The 15,325-nt window shown below is 42.2% G+C and overlaps 2 protein-coding genes across 2 annotated transcripts in view; both read right to left on the bottom strand.

The window, feature by feature from the left end:
* Positions 1 to 324: 324 nt before the first annotated feature.
* Positions 325 to 8,936, bottom strand: LOC103146825 (NACHT, LRR and PYD domains-containing protein 3-like). The gene is made up of 15 exons (XM_016677876.1): positions 8,803 to 8,936; positions 8,303 to 8,368; positions 8,134 to 8,220; positions 7,912 to 8,049; positions 7,013 to 7,114; positions 6,857 to 6,932; positions 6,176 to 6,401; positions 4,230 to 6,033; positions 3,979 to 4,152; positions 3,506 to 3,679; positions 3,192 to 3,365; positions 2,373 to 2,546; positions 2,132 to 2,299; positions 1,710 to 1,756; positions 325 to 1,621 (listed from the first exon to the last, which is right to left on the bottom strand). Exons 2-15 carry the CDS (start codon positions 8,359 to 8,361, stop codon positions 1,077 to 1,079), a joined length of 3,948 nt encoding a protein of 1,315 aa, XP_016533362.1. The 5' UTR covers positions 8,362 to 8,368; positions 8,803 to 8,936; the 3' UTR covers positions 325 to 1,076.
* Positions 8,937 to 9,659: 723 nt separating this feature from the next.
* LOC103146805 (protein NLRC3-like) overlaps positions 9,660 to 15,325 on the bottom strand; it is a 7,133-nt gene continuing 1,467 nt past the window's right edge. Inside the window, exons 3-10 of the mRNA XM_007564852.2 lie at positions 15,140 to 15,253; positions 14,855 to 14,930; positions 14,481 to 14,709; positions 12,325 to 14,110; positions 12,064 to 12,237; positions 11,794 to 11,967; positions 10,950 to 10,996; positions 9,660 to 10,502 (exon numbers count right to left, since the gene is read on the bottom strand). Coding sequence (XP_007564914.1) covers positions 9,970 to 10,502; positions 10,950 to 10,996; positions 11,794 to 11,967; positions 12,064 to 12,237; positions 12,325 to 14,110; positions 14,481 to 14,709; positions 14,855 to 14,930; positions 15,140 to 15,207 — 3,087 coding nt within the window. The 5' untranslated portion in view covers positions 15,208 to 15,253 and the 3' untranslated portion in view covers positions 9,660 to 9,969. The remainder of the gene's footprint in view (positions 10,503 to 10,949; positions 10,997 to 11,793; positions 11,968 to 12,063; positions 12,238 to 12,324; positions 14,111 to 14,480; positions 14,710 to 14,854; positions 14,931 to 15,139; positions 15,254 to 15,325) is intronic.

The following is a 15,325-nucleotide window of genomic DNA, read 5'->3' as shown; positions in this document are numbered from 1 at the left end:
CTTTTTCTGTCCAAGGAAACTCTGCTGACTCCACAGAGTGAAGGATCTTTGCAGCAATAACTCCTACAAATGGAGCAAAGGAATCAAATTTAAAATATAGATTTATATGTTACACATATTTAATGTGCCAACATTTCACTGCACCACTCTGCAATATAAATGTATAATCTATGTTCTTCACAGCTGCTAAATATTTCTTCCAGTAAACGAGGAAATGGACTCGGTTTTAGGAGATGAACCTGGAGATCAGAGGATTTTATTATCTGATAAAAGGCCATGAATGTTTATAAAAAATAACAATTCAGACCAGAAACACATTAAATTAAACTTCAGGACCATTTTGGAGAGAAAAGAGTTTTATTTCCATTTTATTGTCCCAGTGAACATGACCTGTTATTACAGACGACAGTGATGTCTAATAAACTTCATGTCCAGAAAACAAAACTTCTGTGGAGAAAAATCCCCTGAGGAAGGAACCAGGAAGGAAACGTTTACCGTTTATCACAGGTCAGGCTGGTTTCCACCTCATCGTTACCTGAGTTTAACTCAAGCTGATAAAAGATAAACTGCTCCTGCTGCACATTTCCGGATTAAAATACACATTAGTCTTGTAATTTTCTGAGAAAGTGAGTTTGTGTTTTTTGTTTGCTATGAACCAAATTCATCAGAATTTACAGAAACGACCAACTGAAGCAAATCAATAATGAATATATAACTGATAAACGGTGACAAATGAACATCAATTTGTTTTCAATAACGGGCATTAAAGTGTTAAAATACAACAGCGCCTCCTACAGTCACAGAGTTATGGTGCAACCCCAGGTTTAATACTCGGGATGCGTTTAAAGGCGGCTCGGAAAAGCACATTACTTCATGTTAACAATGGATTAAACGGCTGTGATGGCGTCATGTCAACAGATCTGTTGGTGTTTTCAAATCCTGCTGCTCTGGGATCTGTGGATATCGTTTGGTTTCATAGAAAACATGTAACAGCTTAACTTACCTATTCACATAGAAGGTTTTAGTTATGCACAGCTGTAATTATGTAAAGCTGTTATATTTACACTGAAACGGCTTTAAAGTTTCTTTGAAGCTGCTGAACACAGAGACACTGAGGCTCCAGACCACAAACCAAAACTGGGATAAACGGGTTCAGTAAATGTGGCGCAGAAGGTGTAGAGATGCTTCAACCTGCCAAAGGACACGTTGTAGAAGGACAGCGTTCCTGCAGGATGGTCCAGATAAACTCCCACCCTGTGGGGGGCGGAGGGGGAGGGGATGGTTGTTTCTCTGTTCACATGCCAGACAGCGAACCCAAACACATCGGAGCACTCCAACGTCCAGGACTGATCATTCCTTCCAAACCGGCAGTCCTCACTTTTCCCACTTCGTTTGATTCCTTTGCAGCTCACAGAGATGAGAACTGCTCCCTTCCACTCCACCTCCCAGTAGCAGCGACCAGTCAGGCCATTTCTGCACATGAGCTGCCAGCAGGTCTGGAACCTGTTTGGGTGGTCGGGGTACGGCTGCTCGTCCTCCACCTGCCGAATCTCCGTGTTGTTGTCAGAGAGGCGGAGATGTCTGTTCACCGAATTCATGTCCACTTCAAGTTCACCCCAATCTGATGGAGACGGAAAATTAGTCTCAGTAAAAATGATGTCCTAATAAAACAGTTTCCAGCTTTATATTTAATCGTTTATGAAACTTACACTTTCTCACATCAGGCTTTAGCCTGTGTTCTCCGCCTTGGTCCAAACTGCAGAGAAAACAGCAACAATAAAGTTTTAGGTTTATTTGTTTCTCATGTAACTGTGAGACTCATCATTTTTCTGATTTTCTATGATAAATTGTTCGCTGATAGAGAGAATTATAACTGATATTTCAAAATCAGAAAAGTGTTTAAACTGGGGGCCTCAGAAAGTTGGAGGGGAAAAAATAAAAGAATCAAAAACCATAAAATACAAGTTAAAGTAATTTATTAAAATTTTATTCCTGATGCTCATTTTCTGATTGGCTGACAGTCGAATTCATCAAACTGCTTTGCTCCTCGAGCTAGCTTAGCTAGCGAGAAATAAATAATAAAATGTCATATCTGAGTGTAGATCTGCAGGTAGAGTTCATGTGTAATGACCTCAGATTAGCCAGTTTCCACTGTTTCTGCTCACAGGACAGCATTTGCTTCCCTACGACTCCTGGATGGTTGTAGCTCAGGTCCAGTTCTGTCAGGTGAGACGGGTTGGAGCTCAGGGCCGATGCCAGGTAGCCGCAACCTTTTCCTGTCACCAGACAGCCTGACAGTCTGGTGTTTGAGACACATCATGAGTTATGTTCAAGTCTACAAAGAGTCATAAAACGCACCAGGTTGGACCCACCTGAGCGTCTGCAGCGTGCAGTGCGGCGTCCCCAGCCCACTGCACAGCTGCTGCACTCCTGCGTCTCTCAGGTTGTTGTTGCTCAGGTCCAGCTCTCTCAGTTTGGACGACTGAGTGCTGAGAACTGAGGATATGTATGAACAGCATCTTTCTGAGAGTTGGCATCCACACAGTCTAGAAAAATAAAAACGTTAAACAGGATTAATGAACAGACAACTTCATGGATTTCAGTTTTTTTTTAAAGTCTTATTTTGAATGTTTTCAGTAACTAAGCTTCTCAACAACTATGCTGAACTGATTTTCTGTGTTCTGCCTTTTAAAAACAGTAAATCTTGAAGATAAGATGCAAAAAATGTATAAACAATGGAGGGAATTAATAATTAATTTTATCTCCATTTTGCATAGTAATAATGGGACGACTGGCATGAAATTCACACCAAATGCTGGAAACAAGCTGCAGGTGTTGCATTTGGAAAAATGATAAAAAGAAGAATTATTCAAGAAAACATGGAATTAGAAAGTTGTTTCAGGCAAAAGGCATGAGAAAACATTGAAGTGCATTTAGGAAGCAGCTTTAAACTACCAGTCAAACCCAAAAGGACTGGTGTCGGTACTGGTTCTGTCCCAGTTTGATCAGATGAGAACCTGAAATCTGGATTCTGCTCTGAGTGAAGGTAGGAAGAAACTGAAGGGTGTGAATTTCATGTCAGTTACCCAGTTAGTTTGCTGCGTACTTGTCTGGATCTTAATAATCTCAACACAAATTGTGAATAGTTGAAGAGGTAAGTGCTGGAAGTGTTCGTAATAAAAGCAACGAACATGAGCGTCTCCATCTGACAGTGTTTGTTCTTCAGTTCAGCACAGAGCCGCTGCAGCCCCGACTCGCCCAGGTTGTTGTTGCTCATGTTCAGAGATCTGAGGCTGCAGGAGGGAGAGCTGAGCACCGAGGCCAGAGTTTCACAGCTGTGCTCTGAGAGGCTGCATGCCGTCAAGCTGCAAACACAATTTCACAACGAGAATCATTTTATTTTAACACGTCTGCATCTGATTGGATGTACTGCTGACCTACTTTTAAAATCAACTTCCTTTATTTGGTCAACTTGTTGAGGAAAAGCCATTTTGGTTTCTCTGACCTGAGCCTCTCCAGTTTGCAGTACGGACTCCTCAGTCCCTCAGAAAGCTGCTTCAGGCCGACGTCCTGCAGGTTGTTGTAATTTAAATCCAGACTCTGGAGCCTCAAACTCTTTGAACTGAGACATGAGGAAAGAGTCTCACAGCTCCTCTGTGACAGGCTGCAGTCAGCCACCCTGAAGAACAAATGATTACTCTGATTGTTACTAACTAGAAAGTTGTGCCTAAAGCAGAAACCAGAAACATTAGCTCTGTTGACGCTAAAGTGCTACGCTAAAATGGTATTTAGAGAAAGCTAATGCTAATGCTTAAAAAATGGCAAAATGGCTGACTAAATTAGCAATTACAGTTTATATGGGGGAATAATTTAGGGGAAACTAGGTGCACTAAACATTTTCAAAGTTAAAACTGCTAAATAATAAATGATCTCTGCTGTTAGCAGATTGGTGGAGGTTGACCAGCAGATGCTTCGTGCCTCAGTGATTCCAGCCCACACTGTTGATCCAACATCCCAGAAGACAACGCCGTCATTCCTGCGTCCTCCAGGTCGTTATGACTCAGGTCCACTTCTCTCAAGCAGCAAGACTGCGAACCAAGCACTGAGGACAGAGCTTCACAGGTTTTCTCAGACAGGGTGCAGTCACGTAGCCTGAAAAACATTTGCGTAAAACTCAAAATGACTCTGATTTGCATTGAGAGTCATTTTTGTGCAGGTCCGTCACCTACAGAGCTCTGTTGGAGGCTTTCACCACTGGCAGCAGCATCAGCAGAGCCTCCTCTGAAGCAGAGTATTTCTTCAGGTCAAACATGTCCAGACCTTTTTCTGATGACAGTAGGATGAAGACCAGAGCCGACCACTGACCCGGAGACAGTTTCCGTGTGCTAAGACTTCCTGATTTCAGGTACTGCTGGATCTCCTCTACCAGGGAGCGGTCGTTCAGTTCATTCAGACAGTGGAACAGGTTGATGCTTTTCTCCGCAGACAGACCATCACTGATCTTCTTCTTGATGTATTCAGCCGTTTCCTGATTTGATTGCGAGACGTTTGCTGTTTGTGTCTGCAGGCCTCGGAGCAGCGTTTGATTGGCCGGCAGTGAAAGACCTATCAGTATGCGAAGGACTAGATCAAGGTGACCATTGGGACTTTGTAAAGCTTTGTCTACAGCAGTTTGGTGAAGTTTTCTTACATTAGGCTGGTTTTTAAAGGCCTTAGACAGCCTTTGTTTTGGCTGTCTGTCGTCCAGCAGGTTGACTCCTGAGTTCACGAAGGTCAGATGGACATGAAGAGCAGCCAGAAACTCCTGGACACTCAGATGGATGAAGCAGAACAACTTATCCTGGTAAATCCCACTCTCCTCCTTAAAGATCTGTGTGAACACGCCTGAATAAACTGAAGCCGCCTTGATATCAATGCCAGATCCTGCCAGGTCGGTTTCATAGAAGATCAGGTTTCCTTTCTGCAGCTGATCAAAAGCCAGTTTCCCCAGAGACTCGATCATCTTCTTGCTCTCTGGACTCCAGGTTAAATCTGTCTCTGCTCCCCCTTCATATTTCAGTTGCTTTACTTTGCTCTGCACCAGCAGGAAGTAGATGTATAACTCCGTCAGGGTCTTGGGCAGCTCTCTTCCTTGTCTGGTTTTCAGGACGTTTTCCAGAACGGTGGCGCTGATCCAACAGAAAACCGGGATGTGGCACATGATGCGGAGGCTTTGTGACGTCTTGATGTGGGAGATGACCATGCTGGCCTGCTTCTGGTCTACAAACCTCTTCCTGAAATACTCCTCCTTCTGCACGTCAGTGAACCCTTTTACATCCGTAACTATGTCAACGCACTCAGGAGGGATCTGATTGGCCGCTGCAGGCCGTGTGGTTATCCAGAGGCGAGCGGAGGGCAGCAGCTTCCCCCTGATCAGGTTTGTCAGCAGGACGTCCAGAGAGGTGGACTCTGTCACGTCGGTCAGGACCTCATTGTTGCTGAAGTCCAGAGGAAGTCGACACTCATCCAACCCGTCAAATATGAACACGATCTGGAAGTCGTTAAATCTGCAGATTTGTGCTTCTTTGGATTCATTGAAGAAGTGATGAACAAGTTCAACCAGACTGAAGCGTTTCTCTCTAAGAACGTTGAGTTCTCTGAAAGTGAAGGGGAAAATGAACTGGATGTCCTGGTTGCTCCGGTTTTCAGCCCAGTCCAGAGCGAATTTTTGCGTCAGGAGCGTTTTCCCAATTCCAGCGACTCCCTTGGTCATCACTGTTCTGATTGGTTTGTCTTTTTCAGGTGAAGCTTTAAAGATGTTTTCCTGTCTGATGGTTTTTTCTTGAACGCGCTGCTTCCTGGACGTTGCTTCGATCTGCCGGACCTCGTGCTCTTCGTTGATCTCCCGATCGCCTCCCTCTGTGATGTACAGCTCTGTGTAGATCTGGTTCAGCAGTGTTGGATTTCCTGCTTTAGCGAGTCCCTCAAACACACAGCAGAATCTTTTCCTCAAGCTGGACTTCAGCTTTTGTGTGCATTCTGTTGCACAGGTTCCTAAAAAAGGCAACGAGATTATCAGCAGAACCTCGAAATGCAATAATTAATAGTTATTTAGAATAATTTCAGATTTGGAACAGAATGGCTGTGATGTAAATGTCGGCATCATATAAAAATATAAACTGTGAAAATGTCTCACTGTTCCACAGACAGTCGGCCAGGTCGTCTTTCCTCATCCTCCTCAGGAAGTGGAGCGACAGCTTCAGAAACGCCTCCCTGCTGCCTTTGGCCTGTTCTGGGTCTGCAGTGCTGCTCTCATCTTCTTTCTCCTGATTTTCTGCAGCTTCTGAATAATCTGAGCTCAGAATCAGCTGAAACTTCTGCAGCTCATTTCTCATAAAAGTCATAAGGTTTTCCTCAAGCATCTGGAACAGACACACATTCAGTTTAATCTCAGATTATATAGAAACATGAACAAAGTTGCTGAGTTTCTTTCATTGTTTGGATCTGCCATAGCAACCAGCTGCTTTAGGGAACTTTCTCTGATGAACCTGTTGCAGACTAAATGCTGCTAAAGAAGCTAATTTAACCTTCAGATGTTGAAATAAAAATAGCAAATTAACTTATGATGCTTTGAGAAAAGCAACCAACACAGACTCAACTATTTCTCTTTATGCCATTAATTATGACTATCCACTGTATTGATAGAGCCTGCCTCTTCTGATCACTTGCTGTAACACAGAACGTGGCACCAATAAATCAATAAGGCAGAAAGAAATGTGTCTGGTAGTAATATGAGTAGTTAGACTGGTTGAGCTCTACAGCTCTAGATTGTTTTTTCTTTATCTTTTCAGTTTGTGTAATAACTGTTTGTCTTTACCTGAAACACAGAGTTCAGCTCTTTTTGATGCTGCTCTCTGGCAGATTCAGCACCAGACTCATCTGGGAAGTCTTGGCTGCCAAAGAAAGACATTTAGATTTAAACTAATATGAGATCATCCAAAAATGTAACTATGATTCAAATTCAACCGTCTACCTGCTATGAAAAGTTTGACGTCTGTTTTTAAACTGTGCTGCAATCTCCATGGAGTAGTCGCTCTTCATCGACAAGCTGGGCAGAGGGGAGCCTGGAGCTTTACTGTCAGCCGAAGAAATGAACAGATTGTGATGGAAACGTGACAAACAAACTGTTATATTTGTTGCTGGTCTTTCAGAAAAAGCATCTTCTACTTCTGTTTTGATCTAATCTGAGACCCAGAGTAATGTTTGCTACTGTTCAGTTAAACAGAAACAAATTTACATATCTGATTGGGTCAAAACTCTTTTTTTCAAAGACTTTGTTCTTTCCAAAACCTTTAATCATTCACAGGATTTTGGACTTTTATTCAATGATGTTTTGTCATCGGAATAAAAGAAACGACTTTCCAGTCGTTTCCCGTTGGACAGGTTGTCGTTCCTAATCCAGGTTTAATCCTGGCTCTCCAGCTCTTCTTCCCTTAACTGACAATAATTCAGTTCAGTTTATTTATTTATCCCAACTTGTCTAAGGAGCTGCTTCCATTTATTCACAGACAGTAAAACCTGATTAAAGCCAAACTGTGCTGATTTACAGAGCATCATTTATTCCCTCTTGTTGTTGCAGTAATAGTTTGTATTAGTTCCCTCACTGAGGCAACAGCCAAATCATCGAAAACTCAAACTACATCCATGGCATCTGAAACTATTCCACAAACATGTTTATTTCTTGTAAAATAGTCAGAAACTACTTTTTATTATAAATACCAACAAACAAAATGAAGCCTGACAATATGTAGACATAAAACAACATATTTGAGGTAAAAATAACTTTTTTCTCCTTAAGAAAACTGCACCCAGTTTTCACCTGACAATGTGAACCTGAGGTTCATGTAACATGAAACGCTTTAACAAACATACCGGGTTTCTACAGCAGGTGCTGGTTTGGAATCCTCTGGTATGTTGAGAAATTTGTCTCTTTTCAAAGACACTCCAGGAGGTTGGAGTCTCGGTTCTGGTCCAGTTCCAGAGCATTCGCTTTCGTGTTCCTGCTCAGAGCTTTAAAACAACAAACTGGTCACTGTCGGTTTGCTTAACGCTGGGAATGAGTCACAGAAAGTTACAGAATAAAACTTTTCTTACTGCGTCTTATGAGGCGAGTTACTAAAATCCATATCAAAGTCTTTGGAGCGTTTATTCCTCAGTGGCTTCCAGGTTGGTTCAGATCCACTGGATCCAAATGAGTCAGAAAGCGGAGAGTTGAAATGCAGCGTCAGAAAAATGAGCAGGCAGTCAGAGATTATAATCTCACCTCTGAGCTTCACCCTGAGGCTCATCTTCCACCCCGAGCGTTTTTGGTGGCGCACTCATTTCTCACCTTGTCACAAAGAATAACATGCTGAGTCATCACTTACTGGAAAATTATTCCCTTCAATATGCCACACATACAGTATTTTTGGTCAGAATATGTTTCATTAACCATTTAATTTGAATTGGTAAAATAGATTAGGGAGGCAAAATGAGCCATTTGAGGATCCATTAGGCTTTAAATGCTTTGAGGAACAAACTCAGTGAATATTTAACACTCATCTTAAAGTTGTCTGGGTAGTTTTGACACTTCCTGCATTTTTTCACTGATTACCGTCACAGTGTGGATATCATATAAGAACGACACACAGATGTATGTTCAGTACTTTATGGTTATTGGGCTTTACCAAAAAAACATTTTTGTGCAGCATTCACATTTACAAACACACCAAAACCCAGTTTGAAGCTACAATGAGAACCAGTTAACAGATTTACAGATCTGACCTGCTGATCTAACTTTCAGTAGAAATTCCTCGGCTGTCCGTCGTCCGGAGAGTCGGCGCTGATTACTCGTCGTCAGGCCAGATGACATTTGGCTCATCGATGCGCTCTGAGCCTCTTAACCGCAGCGTTAATGATGAAAACTCATCAGACATGAAACCAGTCTGTCCTGTCATGAAGCAAGGAGGAGCTTTTGGGAAAATATTTACAGTTCCTGTTTGTTCCCCTGAAGAAACGCCATCCTGTAGTCACATGTTGGCCTGCTGCCATCAGAGTGCAGGAAAAAGTGAAAGATGCAGGTTTTTATTACAGTAGTGCAGAAAAGAAACATTTTGCCATCACAGTCGTCGTTTTTGACGCTGTGACCTGAGATTTGGTCACTGCATGTATCAGCTTCTCACATTGTTTCCATATATTTGGATGTTTTAGTAAAATACACAGTTTAAGAAAATCCTGAAAAGGTCATTCAAACAAGAACATAAAGCTGGGAAGTTATATTTTTAATTCATCAGTGTTTTTCTCCATGAATATATATTTTATTATTGAGATACATTACAAAATATAATCTAAGAAATCCATCAAATATGTAAAAACAAAACAAAATGTGATTATGTGAAATTTTTAATGCCTAAAATTTATTTAAATTTCAGCCCTAAAATAAACTTTTCAGGAATGTTTTAAATATTGAATATTACAGTATTTTGTATTATTTGTTGATTCAAAACATCCAAATCAATTTTATTTTCAAAGCACATTTTTAAAACATCTGTTGAAACAAAGTTACTTTGGTATTAAAACAGATCAACACAAATAATGGTAATAAAAGATTAAAATAAAAATCATCACACTACATGTCAATAGACACCAACACAAAAAGTGTTTTAATGGAAACTTACCAACAGCAATTTAGAAAACCAGTTTGATATTCATTTACAACTTTGGCCAATTTCAGAGATTAAATCATAGATTAACAAAGACAATAAAACATTTAAAACATAAGAAGAATGACACATTGTTCAAAAATAACGTAAAACAATCAGAAAAAAACATTCATGAATGTTTATTCACTACTACAAATATTCTCATTGCTCTTCCTGCCTCTAGTTTCATCACAGTATTAATATTATTTATGCTGCTTTACATGATGGTGACACTGAAAGTGGATTTTCCTTACAGGGAACACAGAGTCGCTGAGGAATCGTACCAGAACCCAAAGCCAGGGTACAGCGGCTCCGTGAACGTGGCGTTGAAGGTGTGAACGTGCGTCAGGGTGTCAGCAGACACTCGATAGTAAGACAGAGTCCCAGCAGGACAGTCCAGATACACCGCTATCCTGTGGGAGAGGCAGGACTGTGGCAGGGGGACGATGGCCATGTTGTTCTTATGACAGATGGCGTAACCAACGTCGTCACAGCACCTCAGACCCCACGACAGCTCGTTCCCACCAAACCAGCATTCGCTGCTCAGGCCCCTCCGGGTGAGTCGCCTGTAGCTCACTGACACCAGAACCCTCCCACTCCACTCCACCTCCCAGTAACAGCGACCAGTCAGGCCATTTTTGCACAGAAGTTGGTTCCATTCGAATCTGTCCGGGTGATCAGGGTACGGCTGCTCTTGGTTTACGATTTTTGCCCTCTTGCTGTTGTCAGACAGAACCAGCTTTCGGCCAGCTGTGTTTGGATCCAATTCAAGTTCACAGAAATCTGAGGAGAGAAAACGGGCGCGGGTCACCATTATGTTATCTACTTAGAAGAGTGCCGAGTCATGTTTCTGTTGGGATTAAATCATGTCCAAAGTTAGAGTTCAGACAGAATCAAAGCTACAGAAAGCAAAATAAAAATCTTTACTGATGGAAAAAAACAGATAACTGAGAATGACGAGGCAAACTTGAGTTTGCAAATAAGGGATTATAAAAATACTTGAGGCAGAAGGAAGTGCAGCTCAACAAGCAGGTTTTACTGGAATGATGGAGGAATGTGGACAAGGAAACGAACCCAGGCGGCAGATGAACAGATAAGTAGAGGAGGAGCTGAGAAACGCCAACAAGCCATTGCAAAACTACTAAATAAATAAAGTTGATAAAATGTCTTTGAAATGTCCCCAAAGATGCATGTGGAAAGTTTTTCTTCTTCGTTTTTATTGAGACTTACACTTCTTCAGTCCAGGCGTGAGCCACTGCTTCCCACAGCAGTCCACTCTGCAGGAAGACGAACAGGAGTGAATTAAAATGTTTGAACATGTTACTAAGACGTTTCCACATTCAGAGATTATATGATCAGCTGTTTTCCACTCTGATTGGTCGGTTCAGCGACCTGCAGGACATGTTGGAGAACTTCATGTGTCTCTGAACATCACCAACAAACAGGCCGTACTGGAATATTTTAATCACTAAAATAAGTAGAGTTTTTTATCTAATTTTTATTGAGATTCAACTGTACATCTATCTACTGGGACAAAGAGAAGATTGAACTGGACCTGCTTCTCTTCCAGGAAACTCCAGGTCAGGTCTGACTGGGGTTTGAAAGTCATTCTGTCTCCCAAGCATTTATTTAAAATCCCTCAGCTTCACCATTAGGGAAAGACAGGCTAGATTCAATTGATTATTATTCTAATAATCTGCGCTGCTACATTAAGATGTGGTATAATTGCATGGTTCATAAGTTTACAGGAGATCTATAAAGGTAACCTTAAGCTGCGGCTCCATACGAGTCAGTAAATGATTCCTGGCTCAGTCAGGAGTGAAAACAGAGGGAGAAGAACCAATAATGGGTCCAATCTGTGAATCCTACTGGCCTGCTGGGCTTCTCAGTCTGACTAACTGATGGAAGGAAATAGTTTGGGACATTCAGGTTGGCCAGTGAGTTTTCCTCAGTAAACCAGCTACATCGATTTCCTACAGATCCTGATCAGGGTCAAACTCAGCAGGTTGTGTTAACATGTCAAAGTGAGGAGTTAGTTCAGTCAACAAAGACGGGGAGAAATGAAGTTTCAGACCTGAGTGTTTCCAGTTTGCAGTGAGGATCTTTCAACCTAGAAGACAGAAGCATCACTCCTGAGTCTCCAGGATGATTGTAACTGAGGTCCAGGACTTCCAGGTGGGACGGGTTGGAGGCGAGAGCTTTGGCAAGAGAAGCACAGCCTTCCTCCGTGATTAGACATCCTGTAAGACTAAAAATGGGATGGGGGGTTTGAAAACTTTACAAGCCTGGTTCGACCAAAGATTGGAAACAAGTGTAACCAGTTGAAACACCAGCATGTTCTGACCTGAGGGATTCCAGTTTGCAGTTTGGACTCTCCAGTCCCACTGAAAGCAGTTTCACTCCTACGTCCTCCAGCTTGTTGTTGCTCAGGTCCAGTTCTCTCAGACTGGAAGACTGGCAGCTTAAAACCGAAGACAAAGCTTCACAGCTTCTCCCAGAGAGGTTACAGCCGCTCAGTCTGGGGTTCAGGAAAAACAAAGAACAGAAAACTGAAGGCTGTTTGAAATGTGAAAGACTAAATGTATGAAATCCTTTGTGCACCTACAGAGCTCTGTTGGAGGCTTTGACCACTGGAAGCAGCCTCAGCAGGGCTTCTTCTGAGGCAGAGTACTTCTTCAGGTCAAACACGTCCAAGTCTTCGTCTGATGACAGTAAGATGAAGACCAGAGCCGACCACAGAGCCGGAGACAGTTTGTCTGTGGACAGACTTCCTGATTTCAGGTACTGTTGGATCTCCTCTACCAGAGAGCGGTCGCTCAGTTCATTCAGACAGTGGAACAGGTTGATGCTTTTCTCTACAGACACATCATCGCTGATCTTCTTCTTGATGTACTGGATTGTTTCTTGGTTGCTTTGTGAGCTGCTTTGTGTTTGTGTGTGTAGGCCTCGTAGCAACGCTTGATTCACAGGCTGAGAGAGTCCAACCAGAAAGCGGAGGAACATGTCCCAGTGTCCGTTTGGACTCTGTAAGGCCTTGTCAACAGCGAGCTGATGAAGCTGGACTGCTGCAGAATCTAGTTCTCCTGTTTGTGGTGTGTTTTGTGCTGCCATCAGCAGGTTGGTTCCAGAGTTGATGAAGGTCAGATGGACATGCAGAGCAGCCAGAAACTCCTGGACACTCAGATGGACGAAGCAGAACACCTTGTCCTGGTACAGCCCTCTCTCCTCTCTGAAGATCTGTGTGAACACTCCTGAGTACACTGAGGCTGCTCTGATATCGATGCCACACTCTGTCAGGTCTGATTCATAGAAGATCAGGTTTCCTTTCTGCAGCTGATCAAAAGCCAGTTTTCCCAGAGACTCAATCATCTTCCTGCTCTCTGGACTCCAGTGTGGATCTGTTTCCATCCCTTTATCATATTTAACTTTCTTCACTTTGGTCTGAACAACTAAAAAGTGGATGTACATCTCTGTCAGGGTCTTTGGCAGCTGCCCCTCTTTCCTGGTTTTCAGCACATCCTCCAGGACTGTGGCAGTGATCCAGCAGAAGATCGGGATGTGGCACATGATGTGGAGGCTTCGTGACGATTTGATGTGGGAGATGATCCTGCTGGCCTGCTTCTTCTCTATAAACCTCTTCCTAAAGTACTCCTCCTTTTTGGAATCTGAAAACCCTCTGACTGCTGTCACCAGATCCACACACTGAGCAGGGATCTGATTGGCCGCTGAAGGTCGTGTGGTTATCCAGAGGCGAGCGGAGGGCAGCAGCTTCCCCCTGATCAGGTTTATCAGCAGGACGTCCACTGAGCTGGATTCTGTAATGTCAGTCAGGATCGGACTGCTGGTGAAGTCCAGTGGAAGTCGACTCTCATCCAAGCCATCAAAAATGAACAATACACTAAATTGTTCAAAACTGCAGATTTCTTTGCTTTCTGGAAAGAAGCGGTGAACGAGTTCCACCAAACTGAATCTCTCCGCTTTCAGCACATTCAGCTCTCTGAAGGTAAATGGAAAAGTAAAATGAATTTCCTGATGTGATTTGTCTTCGGCCCAATCCAAAGTGAACTTCTGCGTTAGGATGGTTTTCCCAATGCCAGCAACTCCTTTAGTGAGCATTGTTCTGATTGGCTGAGCTTTGTCATTATGAACCTTAAAGATGTCTTCTATTCTGACAGTTTCAGGACTGCCTTGTTTCCTGGAGGTAATTTCAATCTGCCTGACCTCGTGCTCCTCATTAACATCTCCGGTTCCTCCCTCTGTCATGTAAAGCTCTGTGTAGATCTGGTTCAGCGGAGCTGAGCTTCCGCTTTTAGCAATCCCTTCAAACACATGCTGGAAACTCTTCCTCATGTTAGTCTTGTGTCTTTGCTGATACTTTGTTGAAGAGGCCCCTGTACAAAGAAAAGAAATCTGACGTTTTTTACCATGTAAAATATGACATTTTTCATGTTATATACCTGGAACAACTGGAGTACTCCAGCATTTTAAAGTTTTATATGATTTAATGCAAACAACAACTCCTACAGCATTAATACAGGAAACTTCTCAATGTTGGCCTAATGAGGTGCTGGTTTACAGCTGTGGGCACGCTACCGCTAATGTGCTAGTAGAAGAGCAAATTCTTTAGCATTTTGATGACTTTAAAAATGTTTAGCACATTTTAAAGCTTGCCATAAATTAATGTTTAAGCATAAATTCAAAAGCACTAATTTAGTTGGTTGTTTTGTAAACTTTAAGTTTTAAAAGTTGAAGTAATCTTACTGCTGTGCAGATAATCAGCCAGCCTCTTTTGCTTCATCCTCCTCAGAAAGTCGAGTGTGAGCTTCAGAAATGACTCTCCGCTGGTATTTTCCTCCTCTTCCTCACCTCCACCCAACACCTCTTTGTTCTCTCTCTGGTTCTTTAAGTGTTCATGATAATCTGGTCCAACAATGTTGAGGAATTTCTTTAGCTCTGACTTCACAAAACCTACCATGCTTTCCTCCAGAGCCTGAAACAAAAAGGAATAAATAAATATATTTATGTTGAGGGTGACTGCACTTAACTGTGATCATTGCAACCATCATTAAATGCTCAAATTCCCAGAGGAGTCTTGTAATTTAACAATCAAGTGTTTGATCTAAAATGGTTCTTGCCTTAAAAATGGAGTCCAGATCAGTTTGATGATGAACAGACTGAACACTGAGAGCCGCTGAGTCCTGCAGCTCATCACTGCAGAAATGACACATTTTAGCAAAAGTTATTTCAGTATTTACTTTGTATTGGCATCATCAAAATACCCAAATCCCTCAGCACAAGTTTAACTGTTTCATTATGAATTTCTGAAGAAAAGTAGTTATGATGATCTTTCTTTACTTAAACATTTGTTTTAAATTATGATGTTTTTTTTAAAGTAAACAGTTGATAGTTTGTATTCTCACCTGTTCTGAACAGGCTGGTGTCCTTCTTTAAAGACAGTTATTGGATCCATGGACCGGTCACTCTTCATGGATAAACAGCTGGATGAGGGTATGGCTGCTGTCTGCTACTGGATCCTGGTAGAAACAAAACAACCAGAAGTTTACTGACAGTAAAAGCATTTCCAAGGAAAATCTAATGTGTTTTCC

This window comes from Poecilia formosa, unplaced genomic scaffold (genome assembly GCF_000485575.1).
Source record: "Poecilia formosa unplaced genomic scaffold, Poecilia_formosa-5.1.2 Scaffold168, whole genome shotgun sequence".
NCBI lineage: Eukaryota > Metazoa > Chordata > Actinopteri > Cyprinodontiformes > Poeciliidae > Poecilia > Poecilia formosa.
This window is presented reverse-complemented; position numbering and strand designations above follow the sequence as displayed.

Excerpts from the sequence above, each read along its gene's own strand:
- LOC103146825 (XM_016677876.1), bottom strand. The coding sequence starts at position 8,361 with ATGAGTGCGCCACCAAAAACGCTCGGGGTGGAAGATGAGCCTCAGGGT. Across the intron at positions 8,050-8,133 it reads AACTCGCCTCATAAGACGCA|CTCTGAGCAGGAACACGAAA; the intron begins GTAAGAAAAGTT and ends GTTGTTTTAAAG. Across the intron at positions 2,547-3,191 it reads TGTCAGATGGAGACGCTCAT|ACTGTGTGGATGCCAACTCT; the intron begins GTTCGTTGCTTT and ends TTATTTTTCTAG.